This window comes from Pelobates fuscus, chromosome 7 (genome assembly GCF_036172605.1).
Source record: "Pelobates fuscus isolate aPelFus1 chromosome 7, aPelFus1.pri, whole genome shotgun sequence".
NCBI lineage: Eukaryota > Metazoa > Chordata > Amphibia > Anura > Pelobatidae > Pelobates > Pelobates fuscus.
Window position 1 is genome coordinate 85,778,336 of NC_086323.1, and position 18,135 is coordinate 85,796,470.

The following is an 18,135-nucleotide window of genomic DNA, read 5'->3' on the forward strand; positions in this document are numbered from 1 at the left end:
TGGACCATTGTCCGATCCTATAGAACAGGGTAGTCCATATCGGGGTATTATTTCTCGTAGCAGGAATCTCACAACTTCTCCTGCTTTCTCTGTACGAGTAGGACATGCTTCTACCCAGCCTGAATAGGTGCACACAATTACCAGCAGGTAACGATGTCCACCCGATTTAGGCATCACTGTAAAGTCTATTTGTAGATCGGACATGGGGAGTCCCCCCATAAACTGAACTCCTGGTGGCTTTACTGGTCCTTGTCTTGCATTATTCTTAGCACACGTTACACATCTGCGTACAATGGCCTGAGTCAAGTTGGACAATCTTGGTATGTAGAAATGTTTTCTAAGAGATTCTTCAGTACTGTCTCTCCCAGAATGTGTCCCGTTGTGATAATTTTGGACAATTTCTACCGCTAGCGATGCTGGTATAACTATTCTTCCATCTTCTAGCTGATACCACTTGTTCTCCAGATACTTTCCCGGTTCAGTCTTTAACCACTCCTCTTCTTGAGCTGTATAAACTGGAGTCCATTGGGACAGTGGAGTTGGTATAAGAGCAGCTATATGCCCTACATACTCCTGTCTTCCTGATTCAGCAGCACGCTTAGCTGCACTATCTGCCATCCGATTTCCCTTGGTTACATCACCATCTCCTCTCAGATGCGCTCGACAATGTATGATACCGACTTCTTTCGGCTCCCACACTGCTTCCAATAGTTGTAGGATTTCAGCTGCGTATTTGATTTCTTTGCCTTCTGAATTCAGTAGTCCTCTTTCTTTATACAAAGCTCCGTGGGCATGAGTGGTTAAAAACGCATACTTAGAGTCCGTATAGATATTTACTCTTAAACCTTCAGCCAATTGTAACGCTCGTGTTAGTGCTATTAATTCTGCCTTTTGTGCTGATGTTCCTTTCGCCAGTGGCCGAGCTTCTATCACCTTGTCTATTGTTGTCACTGCATATCCTGCATAGCGGATCCCTTCTTTCACATAACTACTGCCGTCGGTGTAATATTGAACATCGGGGTTCTGGATGGGAAAATCACGAAGATCTGGTCTACTTGAGAATACTTCATCCATTACTTCCAAACAATCATGTTGACTTTCAGTAGGTTGTGGCAAAAGGGTAGCTGGATTTAAGGTGTTTACAGTCTCTAAATGCACTCTTGGGTTTTCACACAACATTGCTTGATACTTGGTCATACGGCTATTACTAAACCAATGATTTCCTTTGTAATCCAACAACGTCTGTACTGCATGTGGGACTCGTACATAAAGTTCTTGACCCAGAGTGAGTTTATCGGCTTCAGCTACTAGCAGGGCGGCTGCAGCTGCGGCTCTTAGACAAGGTGGAAGTCCGCTGGCCACTGCATCCAGTTGCTTAGACATGTAGGCAACAGGTCTTTGCCATGATCCCAAGTACTGTGTCAATACTCCCACAGCCATTCTTCTTTGCTCGTGTACATATAAGTAGAATGGTCGTGTGTGATCAGGTAGACCTAATGCTGGGGCACTCATCAAAGCCTTCTTCACATCTTCAAATGCCGTTTGCTGTTCTTGGGTCCATAAGAAGGGGTCGTGCTCTGTACCTTTGATAGCTGCGTACAGAGGTTTTGCTAGTATCGCATAACTGGGAATCCATATCCTACAGAAGCCTGCTGCCCCCAAGAATTCTCGCACTTGTCTTCTATTCTTGGGTATTGGTATTTGGCAGACAGCTTCTTTTCTCTCTGGCCCCATAATTCTTTGACCTTCAGAGATATGGAATCCTAGATACTTGACAGTTGGCAAACACAACTGAGCCTTCTTTCTAGACACCTTGTATCCTGCCTTCCAGAGAATGTGTAGTAGATCGTGCGTTGCTTGCTGACAGATTTCTTTTGTAACTGCTGCTATCAACAAGTCATCTACATATTGTAACAATACACACTCTCCTGGGATGGACTCGAAATCCAATAGATCTTGACTTAGGGCTGAACCAAATAGGGTAGGTGAATTTTTAAACCCTTGGGGCAGTCTTGTCCAAGTCATTTGGCGTTTTGAGCCCGTTACAGCGTTCTCCCATTGGAAAGCGAAAATACATTGACTTTCTGCGGCAATTCGGAGGCAAAAGAAGGCATCTTTGAGATCTAAGACTGTGAAGTAAGTAGCCCCGCCCGGAATTAAAGCAAGCAGGTTATATGGATTGGGTACAACTGGATGTATGCTAACAACCGCATCATTGACTGCTCTTAAGTCCTGCACAGGTCGATACTCATCTGTGCCGGGCTTTTGAACAGGCAGCAATGGGGTGTTCCAGGGGGAAGTACAGAATTTTAGGATACCATACCGTATGAACTTATCCAGATAGGATTGGATGTTCTTCTTAGCCTTCTGCGGAATGTGATATTGTCTTAGGCTCACTGGATAAACCCCATGTTTCAGTTCAATTTTTATTGGTGGAATATTGCGGGCCAGTCCTGGTGGGTTGTTCTCTGCCCAAACTCCTGGTATGTTAAACAATGTCTCATCACTCCTAGGGTTTTGACTAGTCAACACTGTATAAAGTCGCCACTCTTCTTCCTTTGGTACGGATAAAGTCATAATACCTGAAGGTCCATTAAACTTTAAAGATGTTGTTCCATCTGGTAGGAACGTAATCTGCGCTTGTAATTTGGATAGCATATCACGTCCCAGCAATTGGACTGGACATTCAGGCATATAAAGGAATTGGTGTTTTACTACGTGGCCTCCCAATGTACAGAGTCGACTTTTGAACCGGTCTTTCAGCACTTCTTCCAGTTGCTCCTATCACAGTAATAGTCCTTCCAGATGGAGGAGCAACTAGATTAGTCACCACTGAATGTTCAGCACCAGTGTCGATCATGAACGCACTCCTTTTCCCCCCTATTGATACATCGACCATAGGCTCCGCTCGACCAAGGGGGATGGAGCCCGGTCGGTATCAATAGTCCTCCATGACCGTGTCAGCCAATCCTACAAAGTCCCTACCTTCTCTATCGCGAGACCTTTGCGCTGCTGGAATATACCTGTCTTCCCTAACACTTCCTCTGTTCCCATTACTCCCTCTATAACCATTACTCCCTCCGGGACCTCCTCTACCTCTCGCTCTGCCTCTAAAGTTTCTGTAGCCTGCCCTGGGTTGGTCTCTCTCGTACTGCTCTCTTTGCGGACATTCGTTCCTCCAATGCCCTTCTTCCTTGCAATACGCACACTGATCCCTACTCAAAGGCTCCCTACTCCATCTATTATTGCCTCTATCTGGGCCCCGTTTATCTACGCCTGCGATCGCTACCGCTAGCATATCAGCCTTTTTACGCATCTTGCGCTCCTCCTCTTTCTTGCTTTCTGTTTCCCTATTCATATAGACCTTATTAGCTACCTCCATTAGTTGGGAGATTGACATACCTGCAAACCCTTCTAACTTTTGTAGCTTGCGCTTAATATCTCCGTAAGCTTGGCTGACAAAGGCGGAGTTAACCATTCGGGAATTGTCTGCGTCTTCCGGATTAAAGGGGGTGTACAAGCGGTACGCCTCCAATAATCGGTCATAAAAGACACTGGGCGCTTCATCGCTTTTCTGGATCACCTCAACTGTCTTCGACATGTTAATGGCTTTCTTTCCTCCGGCTTTCATGCCAGCAATTATAGCGTCTCTATAGGCTCTGAGTTGAACCATATCAGCACCATTTACGTTCCAATCGGGATCAGTGTTGGGATAATGTGTTGCGGCCCATGCTGCTGGATTAGCTTGGTTCAAAGCACGGGCTCTATCCTCTAATGCTTTAATGGCTGCTTGATTTATTCTTGTCCTTTCCTCATTGTTAAATAAAGTCATTAATAACTGCTGGCAATCAGCCCATGTCGGATTATGTGTCTGTACTATTGAGGTGAACAGATCAGTCATGGCTTGTGGTTTCTCAGTATACGAGGAATTATGGGTCTTCCAGTTTAAAAGGTCGGTAGTGGTGAAAGGGACATATACGAAGACAGGGTCAGCGTGTGCCATTTGATATAAGCTGACCCGGGATTTAAGCGAAGAGGCATCTGATAGTGCTTTAATTGTTGGGCACCAGTCAACTGTCGGGTTTGGATGGGGCTACGTAGGGAAGCGTCAGTCATGGGTTCCGGTCGGGGAGATATAGGGTATGGGGATGTGGGAGGTTGGTTTTGGAAAAAGGTAGTGAATAGAACACTTCGGGCCGAGCTAGATGAAGCTTGACCGGAAGTCTGAAGTGGCGCCAAATCAGGATATTCGTTTCTAATGGGGGTGGGTTCTGGTTCCGGAAGGGGAGATTTAGTACGAGGGGGGGTGGATCCTGTACTGGAGGAGGAAGCGGAAGTGGATGAGGGTAATGAGGGAAGGGTTACAGGACTTCCTGTATTTGCGTCACTTCCTCTTACCGGAAAGTAAGGGGGCGGCAAAGGGATCTCGGACTCAGGGGGCGTGTCCAAAATGGGCCTAACACCAGCCCTAGTGGACGAACAAGTCCTAGCTACCATGAGGCGACACTGTTCCTCGTGGCATGTCCGGAGCCATTTTGGCGAGTCATTTACGGCCTGTCTCCAACAATCAATATAAGGAAACTGGCCGTAAAGTTCAGGCCTACCTGATACAGCCACGTGTAAGCGCTGTACCAGAGTTGGATCCAAACTGCCACGTGGCGGCCATGCCGCAACCAAAGTAGGCCACTCCCTAGTGCACAAAGTGACCAAACGTACAGGGGACATCTTAACCCCAAAATCACAAACTTTGAATCCCTTTTTAAAATTCTTAACCATACATCCTAAGGGATCCGGAATCGTTGACTGCGACGCACCCATATTTAACAGTGGAACGTCGTCGACAACGATTACTATACACGCGTACTATTCAACAGTCACACCCGTTTCCTCTGGCAACAGCACCACGTGGTACGGTTACCAAGTGAAACGTACACAATAACAATAAACACTCAGGGAATTCCCGTACACACACAGCTGCTACACCAGTCACTATATAATCAATATTATGCCCTTTGGCGTAACTACACAGTCACCCACGCTATAATTCTCTATATACGAATTACCCGTCTATAACACACCCCAGTAACATCGTCTTTTACAAATAGCGGTTACAGTACGGTTAGCATAGGTCAAAGCACAAGTTAAGGTCACAATACAATTATTAGTGGTTATGGTGTTAAACATGCAATGGACGACAATGATTAGTACTTATTATATAATGTCAGTAAATATACAGGGTTATGGTACCGTGCACTATAATACAGCAACACACTATTAACACTCTCGCTAGACGGCTGAGCTCGCGCTATCTAACAAGATATACACTTTACTAAAACAATCGTTAACACATTTACAATTCCCAACTAAACTATTGGCCAGTACCTTGAATGGACTACCTAAAACTATATACACCCGTTTTGGTTAGCCACACTGCCCAATCACCACATATATAGCGAGCTAGAGAACCGAATTTACACAGACGCCTCTTAGTCGCACTATACAACGAGCTAGAGAACCGAATTTACACAGGCGCCTCTTAGTCGTACTATCAAAAGTCTAGTGGGTTCCAAATTTACACGCCTTCCCACTTAGCCCAGATAGGATGAGAACTAGCGAACCGAATTTACACAGGCGCCGCTTAGTCTCCCGGTCCCTCCGACCTAGCGAACGTAATATACACCCTAGAACGCTAGTCTAGACAAGACACCGGTGTCCGGCTAGGGCTATTTACACCAGGACCCCGCCTGACTAACCAAATCAAACGGTCTGACTAAAGAGCGTTCGATCGAGCGGTGCGCCTTCGCTCCTTCCCTCCGACAGAGGGGGCAGATACAGATTCAAAAACCCCTTTGGGCCTACCGCACAATCGGTATACCCCTAGCGGGTCCTGCCGTCTAAAACAGCAGTTATCTTACCTCCTCGTTCCTGAACCTGAGTTCACACTCATCGACGGGGACACCCCAGCACTTCTCACGTAGAGGCCGATGATCTCCTGGACAACAGACCAGTGGCGCCGAGACGAAGGGAGGTCCACGCAGAAGTTCAGGGGTGCAGCCGTAGAGAACGTGGGCAAAGATAGACCGTCTCACGCCTCTGCCTCTCAGCTACCGTTGAACGATGAGCTTCCCGGCCAATGCACCAAATGATACCGGAGAAACTGACGGAAGCCAAGCACAGAGAGATGGACACAGGTTTCTTCAGGAAGGAAGAGATTCTTTATTGGATCACCGATCGGGACTCAGAGGGACTAGCGTCACCAAAATACAGCAAAGTCTGAGTACTGAATACATAGAGTACATTCCTTATATAGCACTGTAGCTCCTCCCACAATTAACTACACCCACACATACCCTTAACCTATTTAATGAATAGAGTCTAAACTCATCCATCCGGTCTAACCACGTGGCTCATCTGATACAAAGGAGAGGGACGCGTAATTCCAGTTCTTACATTCCTGCACCTGGTCAGTACAGTGATGACAGTATCTTAGCTACGTGTAATTAACTAACTGATACTACAAACACATATACATACATATGCCTTGTGGCAATCTTAGCCTGCTAAACTTGTATTTTACTGGAATTACATCACAGTAATCTATGTATGTCTGTTACACATCAGATGCCATTATTTAATTTAGATATGCTTAAGTGTTACGTGGTTATTTTAATCAACTATTAAAGCTTATTTACTGATATTTAAATAGTCCATGATGGACTATAATCACAGTAACTTCAAATGATTTATGAAACTTTTAATATTTGATTAAATCTGTCTTCTAAAACCGTTTGAAATAAATGCATTTAATTCCATGCAGTGGAATACACCAGTGAATGTGTGAATATATATTTAATTTTATTTTTCATTTTAGACAAACTGCTGGGAAAATTTCAAAGATTGGAACTGGACATTGATTATGCCAACAAGGTTAGTAATCTTAAATAAAGCTGCACAGGGTGCAATACATCTATTTGCTCAGTGTTGTCTTAATATTCCATCAGCACCTAAGATTGGGCACAGTAAGGTTTTTACATCCTTAAAGTGATTCACAGCATTAGGACCTTAATGAGTAAAGTATGGCCTACATCCCAGCAATGGCAATCGCCCACGTGACTAATGACGTTGTTACTGTCATATTGGCATACTTCACCTATTCGAACACACTAACCCAGCACAAGTTCCTTGTTTGCTGCACACTCAATGATACGGGTTAAAGCCTACCCAGTGGCTGAGTCTCAAGAATGTTGGAAACATTAACTTATATTCTAGTTCTATATATTTGAAAGGCATGGAAGCCACAAAAACTTGTTCGTGGTGTGCAGTAAAGATGTGATTGCCTCCTTATCCATCTATATGAGCTGGACTATCATTGCAACATCATAATATCCAGATGAGACAGATTTAAGAGGGTAGATTTTTTTTTTTTTTATTGCAACCAAACCTTTTTTTTTTTTTTTTTTATTCGACACCACCTAAGAAATATTATATATAAAAAAAAAAAAAAAACTATCGTGCATGACATAGAAATTTAGTGAGCATTGAACATTAGGCGTGCAATGCATGCACCCTCTTTTTATTGTAGAACGGCAAAAGTCAAATGTAATGGTGTCTTTAATACAGGAGTATCTTGGAGATGAGCCATTCCAGGACATTACAGACCTGTCTGCCAAGCTGTATAAACTCAAATGTAAGTGCATCCCATGAGACGGAGCTACATGTAAAGGCTGCCAAGTGACTCTTGGAAATTAACAGCCAGTTTGGCATCTGCTGAAGTGAGAAAAAAAAATAATAAAAAAAATCCCCATATAGTAGACATGAAGCTGCAGCTTAAATGTATATAGATTGCTCAAAATTGCATCAAATAAAGTATTGCCTTTCATTTTGCCCATATTTTTATTGTTGGATGAAGAGGAAAACCTAGACTACTGTTAAATTGGCCAGGTGTCTCGGATCCTCATACTTTGAAGAGGCAACCGGTTTAAATGATTTTGAATACATGCAGAGGAAAGTACGTTTACAGAACATGCTAGCTGCATGGCCATTACATTATCAATTAATCCCATAAACAATATTGGTGCTATTTTTCCTCTAATTTAGCCAACGTCTATGCCCTGAACTATTAATAATTAAATGAATAATAAATAAGGGGTCCGTGCATGGCTGGTTGCATAATCTGTGCTCTTTCACCACTAGAGCTGATAGATCAGATTATTACCTGAACTCTTGCATGTTGGGTAGGTTGAGGACTAGGTGAGAGCAGGTGGCCTCTGTTAAATGTTTGCTACTGCCGTACAGTTCTAATAACTTCTTGAGTTTGAAAACATGGAAACACATGCAGGTGAGATGACAAATATAGCTTGTCTTTGGCAATTTGCCTTTTTGATGTCATTCGTATTCTTGATCTTCAATTAACTTTAATGTATTCAGTCTACATGCAAACAAGAACAGAGATGTGCAGATACTTAATGGGAAGATTTAAAGTGTCCGTTCTAAAGTGTTTCAAAATTCTTTTAAAGGGGCGGAGTCATCAGTGTACTTTGTGCTTGCTGGTTCACCGGTTCTCATGGTTGTCCAACTTTTAATACTATAGAGCATTTATTTTAGAACAATTTTGACTTTTGACCAATTCCTCCCAATATTTCCAGGAAACAATAATTTTCATGCATGGGTGTTAATGTAACATGCTGCCTTTATTCTGCCACATTCATATACTACAGGAAAGGAATCCAGTCTGCTCTCCTCTTAATTTTATTAAAGACACGGAGGATCATATTATGCATAACTCTTTCTTTATTTCCTCAGCAGCAAAGATAGAGGAATATAAATATTATCAAAATGAAAGAAAAAAAAACCGTATAGGTACACAGGCAACCAATCACATAACAGAGGAAGTGGCTATATAAGGCCCGTGTCTCCCACAATCCCCCTTTCTTTGCTGCTTCCTCAGACAGCTAAGTATTTTGCTCATTGTGCTCATGTTCATGGTATTTGATTTATGATTGTTTTATTTTGTGCTTGGTGTTGCTGCCTATTTGATTGTGCAGCAGACTTTGCTTTTTCCTTCTCATGCTTTGCCTTGCACTGGTGTCTAATCCCTGGTCTCTGTCCCCTGGGATTCCCCTTTCAGCTCTCCCCTGCGCCCGGCCTGGGGGTGCTGCGCAGGACCCGGTACCGGCTTTTAGCCGCGGCTATTGCATCTGCCGCGGCTGTTGGTGTCAGGGCTGCCATCAGGGGGTGACAACCATAACGGTTGTCACGGGCCCGGCGGCCCTGGGGGGCCCGGGCCCCATGTGTAGCGGCGGAACTGCCGCCGGTGCATTTGCACCGGTGCCCGCACGCTGATGGGGCCCATCGGGTGGCCCATGCACTTAGGGCCACCCGATGGGCCCCATATCTTCAGGGGCCCGGTCAGCGCTGCGGCCGTGGTATAGCGCGACCGGGCCGCTTTAAAAAAATATATAAAAATGCCGCCGCAGCGCAAGTGCTGCTGGGAGGAGTGGTCACTTCCTCCCAGCTAACTCCGCGCGGGAGGAGTGCTCGCGCCCGACATGAAGAGGGAGAGCCAGCCGACTGCCAGTCCCATCAGCCCCAGCCAGCCACCATCCTGCAAAGACAAGGTAAGAAGTGTCTGTGTGTCTGTGTCCTTATGCATGTTAGTATGTGTCTGTCACAGGCGTACATACTGACACACACATACTGAGACATACACACATATACAGACACACAGGCGTACATAGTCTGTATGTACGCCTGTCAGTATGTACGCGTGTGTATCTGTGTCCTTTTGTATCCGTGAATGTGTTTGTGTCTGTCTGTCTGTGTGTGTATTCCTGTGGGTGGGATTTGGAGGCGGTCTCTGTGGGCGGTTTTGGAGGCGGGCCCCCGGGGGCCCAGAACCTGAGCTCAGTTAGGGGCCCCAAAATTTCTGGTGGTGGCCCTGGTTGGTGTCTCTGTCTGCTCGCTCGCGGGCTGCCTACGCGGGTAGGGTGCACGCACCTCTTCCCCCGCCGGGTTACAGTCTGCAAGCGATCTCTGCATGTGCGGCGCCCATTTTAGGGGCGGTCCTTCCTGGTAGTCGGTCGCTCACTCTGCTGCCGTGCGGTCTGCTCTCTCCCTGGGTCCCTTGGGTGCACCAGCGTTAAGGTTCTTCTCTGTGCAGTTTTTCTGTGGGTTATTCAACCCTTTTCACTTTATTCTAATCCTCTGGTTTTTTTCTTCTTTAACTTCTGCTATTGCCATTATGCAGGATAGAGGAAGGGCCAGAGGGCCTCACTAATGATTTTAACATGGACAATCCTGAGGGTGCTAATGCCTCCCAGGAATTTCAGGCCCTATTAGATGCCACTATGGCATCTTCCTTGCAAAAGGCATTTGCTTCAGCCATGGGTGCTTCATTTGCTTCAGCCAGATTGCACAGTTCCTGAACAAGTCAGGCTGGAAGCCCAAGAAGGGCCTGGACTACTCGCTCAAAGGGTGCCAGGACAAGATCTTGGATACCCTGGGCCCTTTGTCGAAGCTGTACGAGCTTCTGGACGCCGCTACAGCAGGCGATTCCGTTCTGGATATTGACGTTGCCATAGGATGGGTACAGCGGGCTATCTGCCTGTTAGGGAATGCAAATACTGCTATGTCCTCTGAGAGATGTAAGCCGATTCTTCTTAAGATCGACCCTAAATTGGCTGCCATGACGGTGGCAGAACCAGGTCCATCCGATGAAGGGATGTTATTTGGTACTTCCTTCGTGAAAGACCTGGGATCGTATGTTAAGACCTTTACGGCCATAGACAAGGCACAGGCAAACATGAAACGCATGTTCGCACCCAAGATTTTCGGAAGGGCCGAGCGTAGCAGGAACCGTCCACCCGGCCATGGTTTTCAAGGCTTGTTCCGGGCCAACAGTGGTTCCTTCTTTCCATCCCGAGGATTTCAAGATCCGAGGACTCCTCCCTTCTTCCCAGCCAGAGGGAGATCTTAGGGCTCCAGATACCCTCACGGTGCCACTTCGGGCAGACGTCCTTATGGTGGGTACCCTTTCTTCCCATCTCGCTCATGTTCGGGTGATGGGAAGGTTGGCATTGTTCTACCGGGGGTGGGCAGATATGAATTCAGATGCTTGGGTACTGCAGTGCGTACGGGGTTATCGCCTAGAGTTTGTTTCTCTGCCTGTCCAAATTTCTGTCCCCAGGGAATTATCCCTCCCACCGGATCAGGACGAAATGATTTCGGCAGAAGTCGAGGAGATGTTGTCAAAAGGTGCTATGGAAGAATTGCCGTTTGCTGCTCCGGGCTTTACGAGCAATCTCTTCCTGGTGCCAAAGAAAGGAGGCGGGGTCCGCCCGGTGATAAATCTCCGTCCTCTCAATGCGTTCCTCCGCTATCAACATTTTCAGATGGAGGGCATACATTGCCTCAGACCTCCTTCGACAGTCGGATTGGTTGGCCAAGTTGGATCTGAAGGTCGCGTATTTTACGGTTCCCATCGCTGAGGACCACAGGGATTACCTCCACTTCACCTGGCACGGGAGGCGATGGCGTTTTACCTGCCTGCCTTTCGGTCTATCCTCAGCTCCTTGGTGCTTCACCAAGATCATAAAGCCAGTGGTAGCGTTCCTCCATACCCATGGAGTACGCCTCATTATTTACCTGGATGACATTTCATGTCATAATCATGTCCCAGTCCAGAGACCAACTACTGTTACATTTGGAATGGATGATCAACCTACTGCAAAACTTAGGTTTCCTGATCCCCACCCAATCACTGGTATTCTTGGGTTTCCGGGTGGATTCCATCCAGCAATTCCTATACCTACCGGAATCCAAGATGAAGGCCATCCAAAAAGAGCTTCGAGCACTTCGGGTATCGGAATTGTCAATCAGGCAGCTAGCAAGACTTATCGGCCTGCTTGCAGCCTCCATCTAGGCGATATTCCCAGGTCCGCTACATTACCGAGCCCTCAAACGGCTCAAGGGTTCGCACCTCCGTTCGGGGCACTCCTACGAATCCCTGATACGACTGGACGAGGAATCCAAGGATGAACTGGTCTGGTGGCTGGCACACATGAAGGGCCATTTTCGGTTCCATCCCAGATGTAGTGATAGTCCGATGCCAGCTTACACGGCTGGGGTGCTCGTTGTGGCAACGTTTCCACAGGAGGCATATGGTCCGAAATAGAGATCCTTACACATCAACCGTCTGGAACTCTTGGCAGGGGCCTTCGCGATTCGCAGTCTTACCCCAGGTCGGGCGAACTGCTGCGTTCTCCTCAAGATGGACAACATATCGGCAGTCCGCTATGTAAATCACCTGGGGGGAACCAGGTAAAGGATGTTGGCTCTACTGGCGAAAGATTTTTGCCAATTTTGCCTTGACAACGTCTCTGTGATGGCGGAACACCATCAGGTCTGGACAATTCGGGAGCGGATTGGAATTCCAGACATTTAAGAGACTCGGGAGATTGGCACTTGCACGTTTCGGTTTTCCAAAGCATAGACAGACTGGGGACGGTTCACGATGGATCTGTTCGCTTCACGTCTGAACACACAACTACCGAAGTTTTATAGTTGGAGACCGGACCTGGCAACGGACACTTTTCTCCAAGAGTGGCCGTCGGGCCGTCTGTATGCCTTTCCACCATTCAACATGATTGCTCGCACAATATCGAAGTTGGTTCGTCACGATTGTTGCCTGGCGCTGATCACCCCTCTTTGGAGATTTCGACCGTGGTTTCCACGCCTGATGGAGTTGTCAATAGATTGCCCCCGAGCTTCCAGGACCTCCTTCATGGAACTCATGGTCTGGTTGGTGCATGGAACGAGCAATGGATCCCGTATCTGCCCCTCTCCATCTGATCCTGGAGTTCCTCACGTTCCTGTTTGATTTGGGCAAGGCGTACCGCACTATCAATCTTTTCCGCTCGGCTATTTCAGCTGGACATAGCAGTTTGGATGGTTCACCCGTCGGCAGACATCCTTTCGTATGTCGCCTTCTCAAGGGTATTCGCCTCGCCCGTCGTCCTAAGTCTCGTTTCTCTGCCTTCTGGGACGTCAACATGATGCTGCAATTTCGATCATCATGGTACCCTAACCAGGAATTGACTCTCAAGCAATTGTCCTCCAAGCTAGTTGTTGCTCTGCTTGATCTCGTGTAGGAGGGTCTCCGACGTCAGAGCCCTTGATTGGGACGCCATTGTTTTCACTCCCGAAGGTGTTGATTTCAACATATCCAGGAGGACAAAATCTGCATCCAAGTTGTTTTGTGTACCCTAGATTCTCGGGGTGTCCTGCACTCTGTCCAGTAGATTGTCTAAAGGCATATCTGGAAGCTACGCAGTCTCTGCGTTCATCAGATTTACATCCCTTGTTAATTTCTTTTCAAGCGCCTCACCGACCTGTTTCGACGCCGACTCTGGCACGTTGGGTGAGTTGGCTTTTGTCTTTGGCGGGTATAGACCCCTCTATCTTCATGCCTCATTTTGTACGGGGTGCTATGGCTTCGACAGCATCTGCAGTTGGCTGTCATCTGGAGGACATTATGAGAGCAGCGGATTGGTCTCGGGAATCGACCTTCCGTAACTTCTATTTCAGACCAATTGAACACATCGCATCTCAGGTGATAGCGCAGCTTTGAACTCGCATAATATGAGCCTCCGTGTCTTTAATAAAATTCCCAGATTTTACTATTAACATGACGTAAAGTCATGATTTTATTAAAGACACAGAGGTGAGTATTATTCCCTCCCACCCTCCCGGTGTTGGGTCTAGGGATGAGATGCTGTTGGACTCTTCAGGTATGTCGCAATTTGGTCTGTTATATGTGGATTGCATATGATATTTGTACAATTTTATATTATACTTTATATTTTCCAGATCTTAGTTTTTCCCTATGATCTACCGACCGTTTTGATTTGTAAGTCTACAGTTTGGAGTTTGGTTATTACCATATTTCTCTTTTTTTTTTTTTAAACTTGAAGTTATCGACTTGTTCCCGTTTCCTGTTCTGGCCAAGTGGGATATTGTTCATCTTACCTGGTCTTCGGTTTTCGCAAGAAAGAGGGGGATTGTGGGAGACACAGGCCTTATATAGCCACTTCCTCTGTTATGTGATTGGTTGCCTGTGTACCTATACGGTTTTTTTTTCTTTCATTTTGATAATATTTATATTCCTCTATCTTTGCTGCTGAGGAAATAAAGAAAGAGTTATGCATAATATGATCCTCCGTGTCTTTAATAAAATCATGACTTTATGTCATGTTAATAGTAAAATCTGTGAATTTCAGTGTGCTGCATTTTAAAATTTAAGCAAAAGCAGTTCCCTGTCTGAATTTTAATTTTTTTATTTTTTTTAGGTGCATTCCTGCAATATGATATTAATGGCAGTGGAGAAATTGGTATGTCTTGTATCCCTTTCCAATTTGCTCATGTGGTTAATGGGTCTCTTAAAATGGTATTTAGGTGTGTTGGATAAGCATTCATTAAAGGGGTACTATAGTCACCACTACAGCCTAATGTATTTGTTCTGGTGTATACATTTAAAAAAAGCATGCAGTAAACCTGGGAACTAGAGGTTCTTCCTGGGTCAGTGCTGCAGTGTGCAGCACTGACCTTCAGCACTAGGTTTTTAAAGCTTAGTAGAATCACATTTGTTTACTGTCTTAGTGATTTAAGTGTTTTGATGTTCTAAATTGAATTAGACCGTGGTCTTATAATAAGGCATTTAGGTATAAACAATACAACTTGCTATTTCAGCTCTTCTCAATGTCAGAAAACTATTTGATTTTAAATAGCTGTGATAACATTTTCTTAAATGTGATCAGCAGTGTGCATTACAATAATAATTTCTGGCATAAGGTCTGACATTCCTCAGATGCATTGATTCATGGCATCTCGAAGGAGATGCTAATTGACACAGCATTTTGCCGTGCGTGCGCAGTGGCCTTCCAATTGGATTGGTTGAGATCATCAAATTTGCTCTCAGCCAAAGAGGCATATCAGGGGTGGGCAGTGGTGTATTTAGGATTTGGGCGCATTCACTCACTGACTTTATTATTATTTTTTTTTTATTTAACCCCCCCCCCCCCCCCCAGCCTCCTTACCTTTAGGAATGCTGGGGGGGGGGTATCCCTCACCCTGGGGCTGCCGGTCAGGCGGCACTGGCGAGGGAGCACTTTCTCCTGAGCGCTCTGCTCCCTCAAAGTCATAATTCAGCTCCCAACATCACTCTGCGGTGCACGAGGGAGCGGAGCAGACAGCTCAGGGGAAAGGGCTCCCTTGCCAGCGCCGCCTGACCGACCAGCAGCCTGTCTGGCGTGTCAGTTAGCCGCAAGGCTAACAAGACATTTGCCCTGGGCATTTGGGGGCAGCATTTTTTTTGCCGCCCCCTGGAAAATGCCGCTCAAGGCAAATGCCTTGTTTGCCTCGCGGCTAAAACGTCCCTGCGTGCGTGCACTGACTGGCGCTCGCACGCACGGACAGCCCACCTCCCCTCCCCAAACATTAACCAATTTTATTTTTTTTTGTTTAAATCTTGGGTCCTCAAGCTGTGGCCCTCCAGATGTTGCTGAACTAAAACTCCCATGATTCTTTGAATTACATAGATAGCTAGATAATCATGGGAGTTTTAGTTCAGCAACATCTGGGGGGCCAGAGTTTGAGGACCCATGGTTTAAATCCACCCAGCCTCCCTACCTTTGGGAGTGCTGGGTGGACTTTTTACTTGGGGGTCCAGTGGGGCTTTTCACAGGAAGGGAGGCATGTAGGTGGTGGTCCGGCTAAAAATCTGGGGCGGTGGCGCTGGAATATGACTTCATATTCTGGCTCCCGGCATCGCTCTGCGGTGTGTGAGGGAGCTGAGCAGAGAGCACAGGGGAAAGTGCTCCAGCGCTGCCCGACCAGATTTTTAGCCGGACAACCGCCTGGACTGTTGGCTGCTAGGCTAACAAGGCATATGCCCAGGCATTTGGGGCGACTTTTTTTTTTTTTTTTTTTTTCTTTTTTTGCCACCCCCTGGAAATTGCCGCCCACGGCAAATGCCTTGTTTGCCTCACGGCTATTATGTCCCTGGGGGTTGGGTCAGCAGCAAGGAGACCTGTGCCGTGCTTTGGGAAAAGTGAGTAAATCGCCCTTTTAATAGGTGTATGGAGGAGTGCGGGGGGAAGGAGAGGCAGGAACCTGAACAGCTATATTAAACCTAGTATCAGAATACATGTTTGATTCCCCCTTTTCCCCTCTATTCTTAAATTCTCACTGGATTTGTGAATAAATAGTTGTCCCCTAACAACTCAGACTTTTATGATTTATTTTTCCCCATCATCCTTTCATTAAACTGAAGTATTGCTTGATAATTGTATTTAATAATCTGTATCATAGTATAAATGTAGAAATGTTCTTAATGCTACCTCCTACATATTCAATATGACCATAATTTTATTATGGTGGAAACACCAAAAGCATTATTCAAATTCTTTGAAACGGAAACTGTCTAATTTCTTTTTTTGGGCTTTTGCCTGCAGATTACATGACCTTCCATGTCATGGCACAAGGGCTTGGTATCTATAGATCTATGTCAGAGTTGAAGAAACGGGTACAGGAGATAACTGGTAATAAAACTTGTTTTATCACTTACAAAGACTGTGCAATGGCCATGTTGGGTCGTCGATCTACTATGTGCCAACGGTAAGCATTCACAGAACTCTTCTTTCTTTAGCCCCCCACTTTCATTTATTAATCTTTTCTTCATTTTTGCTGGATCCAGATGATGCTCCCTTTTCTCTTCTGTCTGTCATTCTGTGGGTTTCTTTTGACAAAATTACTTTAGAAACTGAAATGTAATTTTGTCTAAAGCTTTCTGCCTATTACCAGAGGTCACACTCATGAAAATGCAGGCCCTGAAAAGTGTGTATGTTCAGTTGGGGCAAACGATTTAAAGGTGGGAGACTTCAATGATGTTTACTGTTCATGTGAAAAGGCGTAAGGAACCCACATAGCATTTATTACAATTCTAATTGCCTCCGTGGATTGACTGGTTCAGGGGAAGAACATGCAAAACTGCATTTATTTTGATTGTCATGCAGTATAAATGAGAATTTCATTCTAATTTTGAATCCATGTCTTTCATTCACCAGGATACTGACTTACAGTGAAAAAGGTGGAGAGTTTGTGAGAAGACCCTGCTTATTGGACAGTAAAGCTCCCAGCTATGTCAGTTACCTGGAATTTGCTGTACATCCTTCTCGTAACATGCCTTTATCTCCTGTTCAATACTTTCCTCCACCTCCTCCACCATCTCCTGCTGACATGGATGTATTTTCAGTCACCAGGACCTTTTCTACAGCTCACCATTCTTTTGGAAAACTGAAGCGTGGTCTTGAGTAGCAATTTAGATGTCTTGTCTTGTCTTCACTTAAGAGTTTTTTGTGTTATTTTTTTTTATTTTTTTTTTTTTTAATTCCTTCCTATTTATATAATAAATTTTGTAACCTTTGATTCAACATGTGCCTAAGCTGTCAAATAATGAAAGTTGTCAACTACAAGTGGGGCAGTGAGGTTGTAGCCATCAGGGCAGAGTACTTCATGAAAGACTGATGACCGGACACAGCTCAGGAGACACGATCTCAAGAGGTTAGTATAGACAAGAAGTGGAGAGGGGACCTTAAAATATATTAAAAAAAGTAAATATTTTGCATAAATAATGTTGAATTCAGGGATTCACTCCACCTGCTTTTTGCAAGCAAATCGAACGAAATCCAAAGGCATTCAATGAGAATCATTGGTTAAACCTTTTCTTCCATGACATTGGCTAAGGGCAAGTTGCTGTAATAATGGCATAAGAATTTACTTGTCTGTCTTGAAATTCTGCCCACACAAATTGTGCACATTAATTTGGTCCACATTTCCATACAGATAATGTATTTACATTACTTGTTTCTGGATTTAATGTGTTTGGTTAAGCTGAAATCTGCTCTAAGTAAATCGTTATTGGAAAATCTAGACACTGAAACATTGAAAGTCTGAATTTTGCAGCCCAAATGCCCCAGACTGGTGCCAATATACTGCAGGGCAACCACACATTGGTGAATTCTCAGGTTGGAGGCACACTTCAATTTTTGTTAGCCTGTACGTTTACTCCGGTTTTTGTTC

The 18,135-nt window shown here is 45.3% G+C and overlaps 1 protein-coding gene and 1 pseudogene across 1 annotated transcript; one reads left to right on the forward strand and one right to left on the reverse strand.

The window, feature by feature from the left end:
• Window positions 1-669: 669 nt before the first annotated feature.
• Window positions 670-3,970, reverse strand: LOC134569168 (uncharacterized; annotated as a pseudogene).
• A 2,742-nt stretch (window positions 3,971-6,712) lies between these two features.
• LOC134569169 (allograft inflammatory factor 1-like) lies at window positions 6,713-17,426 on the forward strand. Its single transcript, XM_063428081.1, has 6 exons — window positions 6,713-6,728; window positions 6,872-6,927; window positions 7,621-7,687; window positions 14,346-14,387; window positions 16,509-16,671; window positions 17,121-17,426. Exons 1-6 carry the CDS (start codon window positions 6,713-6,715, stop codon window positions 17,368-17,370), a joined length of 594 nt encoding a protein of 197 aa, XP_063284151.1. The 3' UTR covers window positions 17,371-17,426.
• Window positions 17,427-18,135: the final 709 nt, after the last annotated feature.

Bases quoted from the DNA above. Each gene is read 5' to 3' on its own strand.
- LOC134569169 (XM_063428081.1), top strand. The intron at 6,928-7,620 runs GTTAGTAATCTT...TCTTTAATACAG, and splicing joins ACATTGATTATGCCAACAAG to GAGTATCTTGGAGATGAGCC. The intron at 14,388-16,508 runs GTATGTCTTGTA...TTTTGCCTGCAG, and splicing joins TAATGGCAGTGGAGAAATTG to ATTACATGACCTTCCATGTC.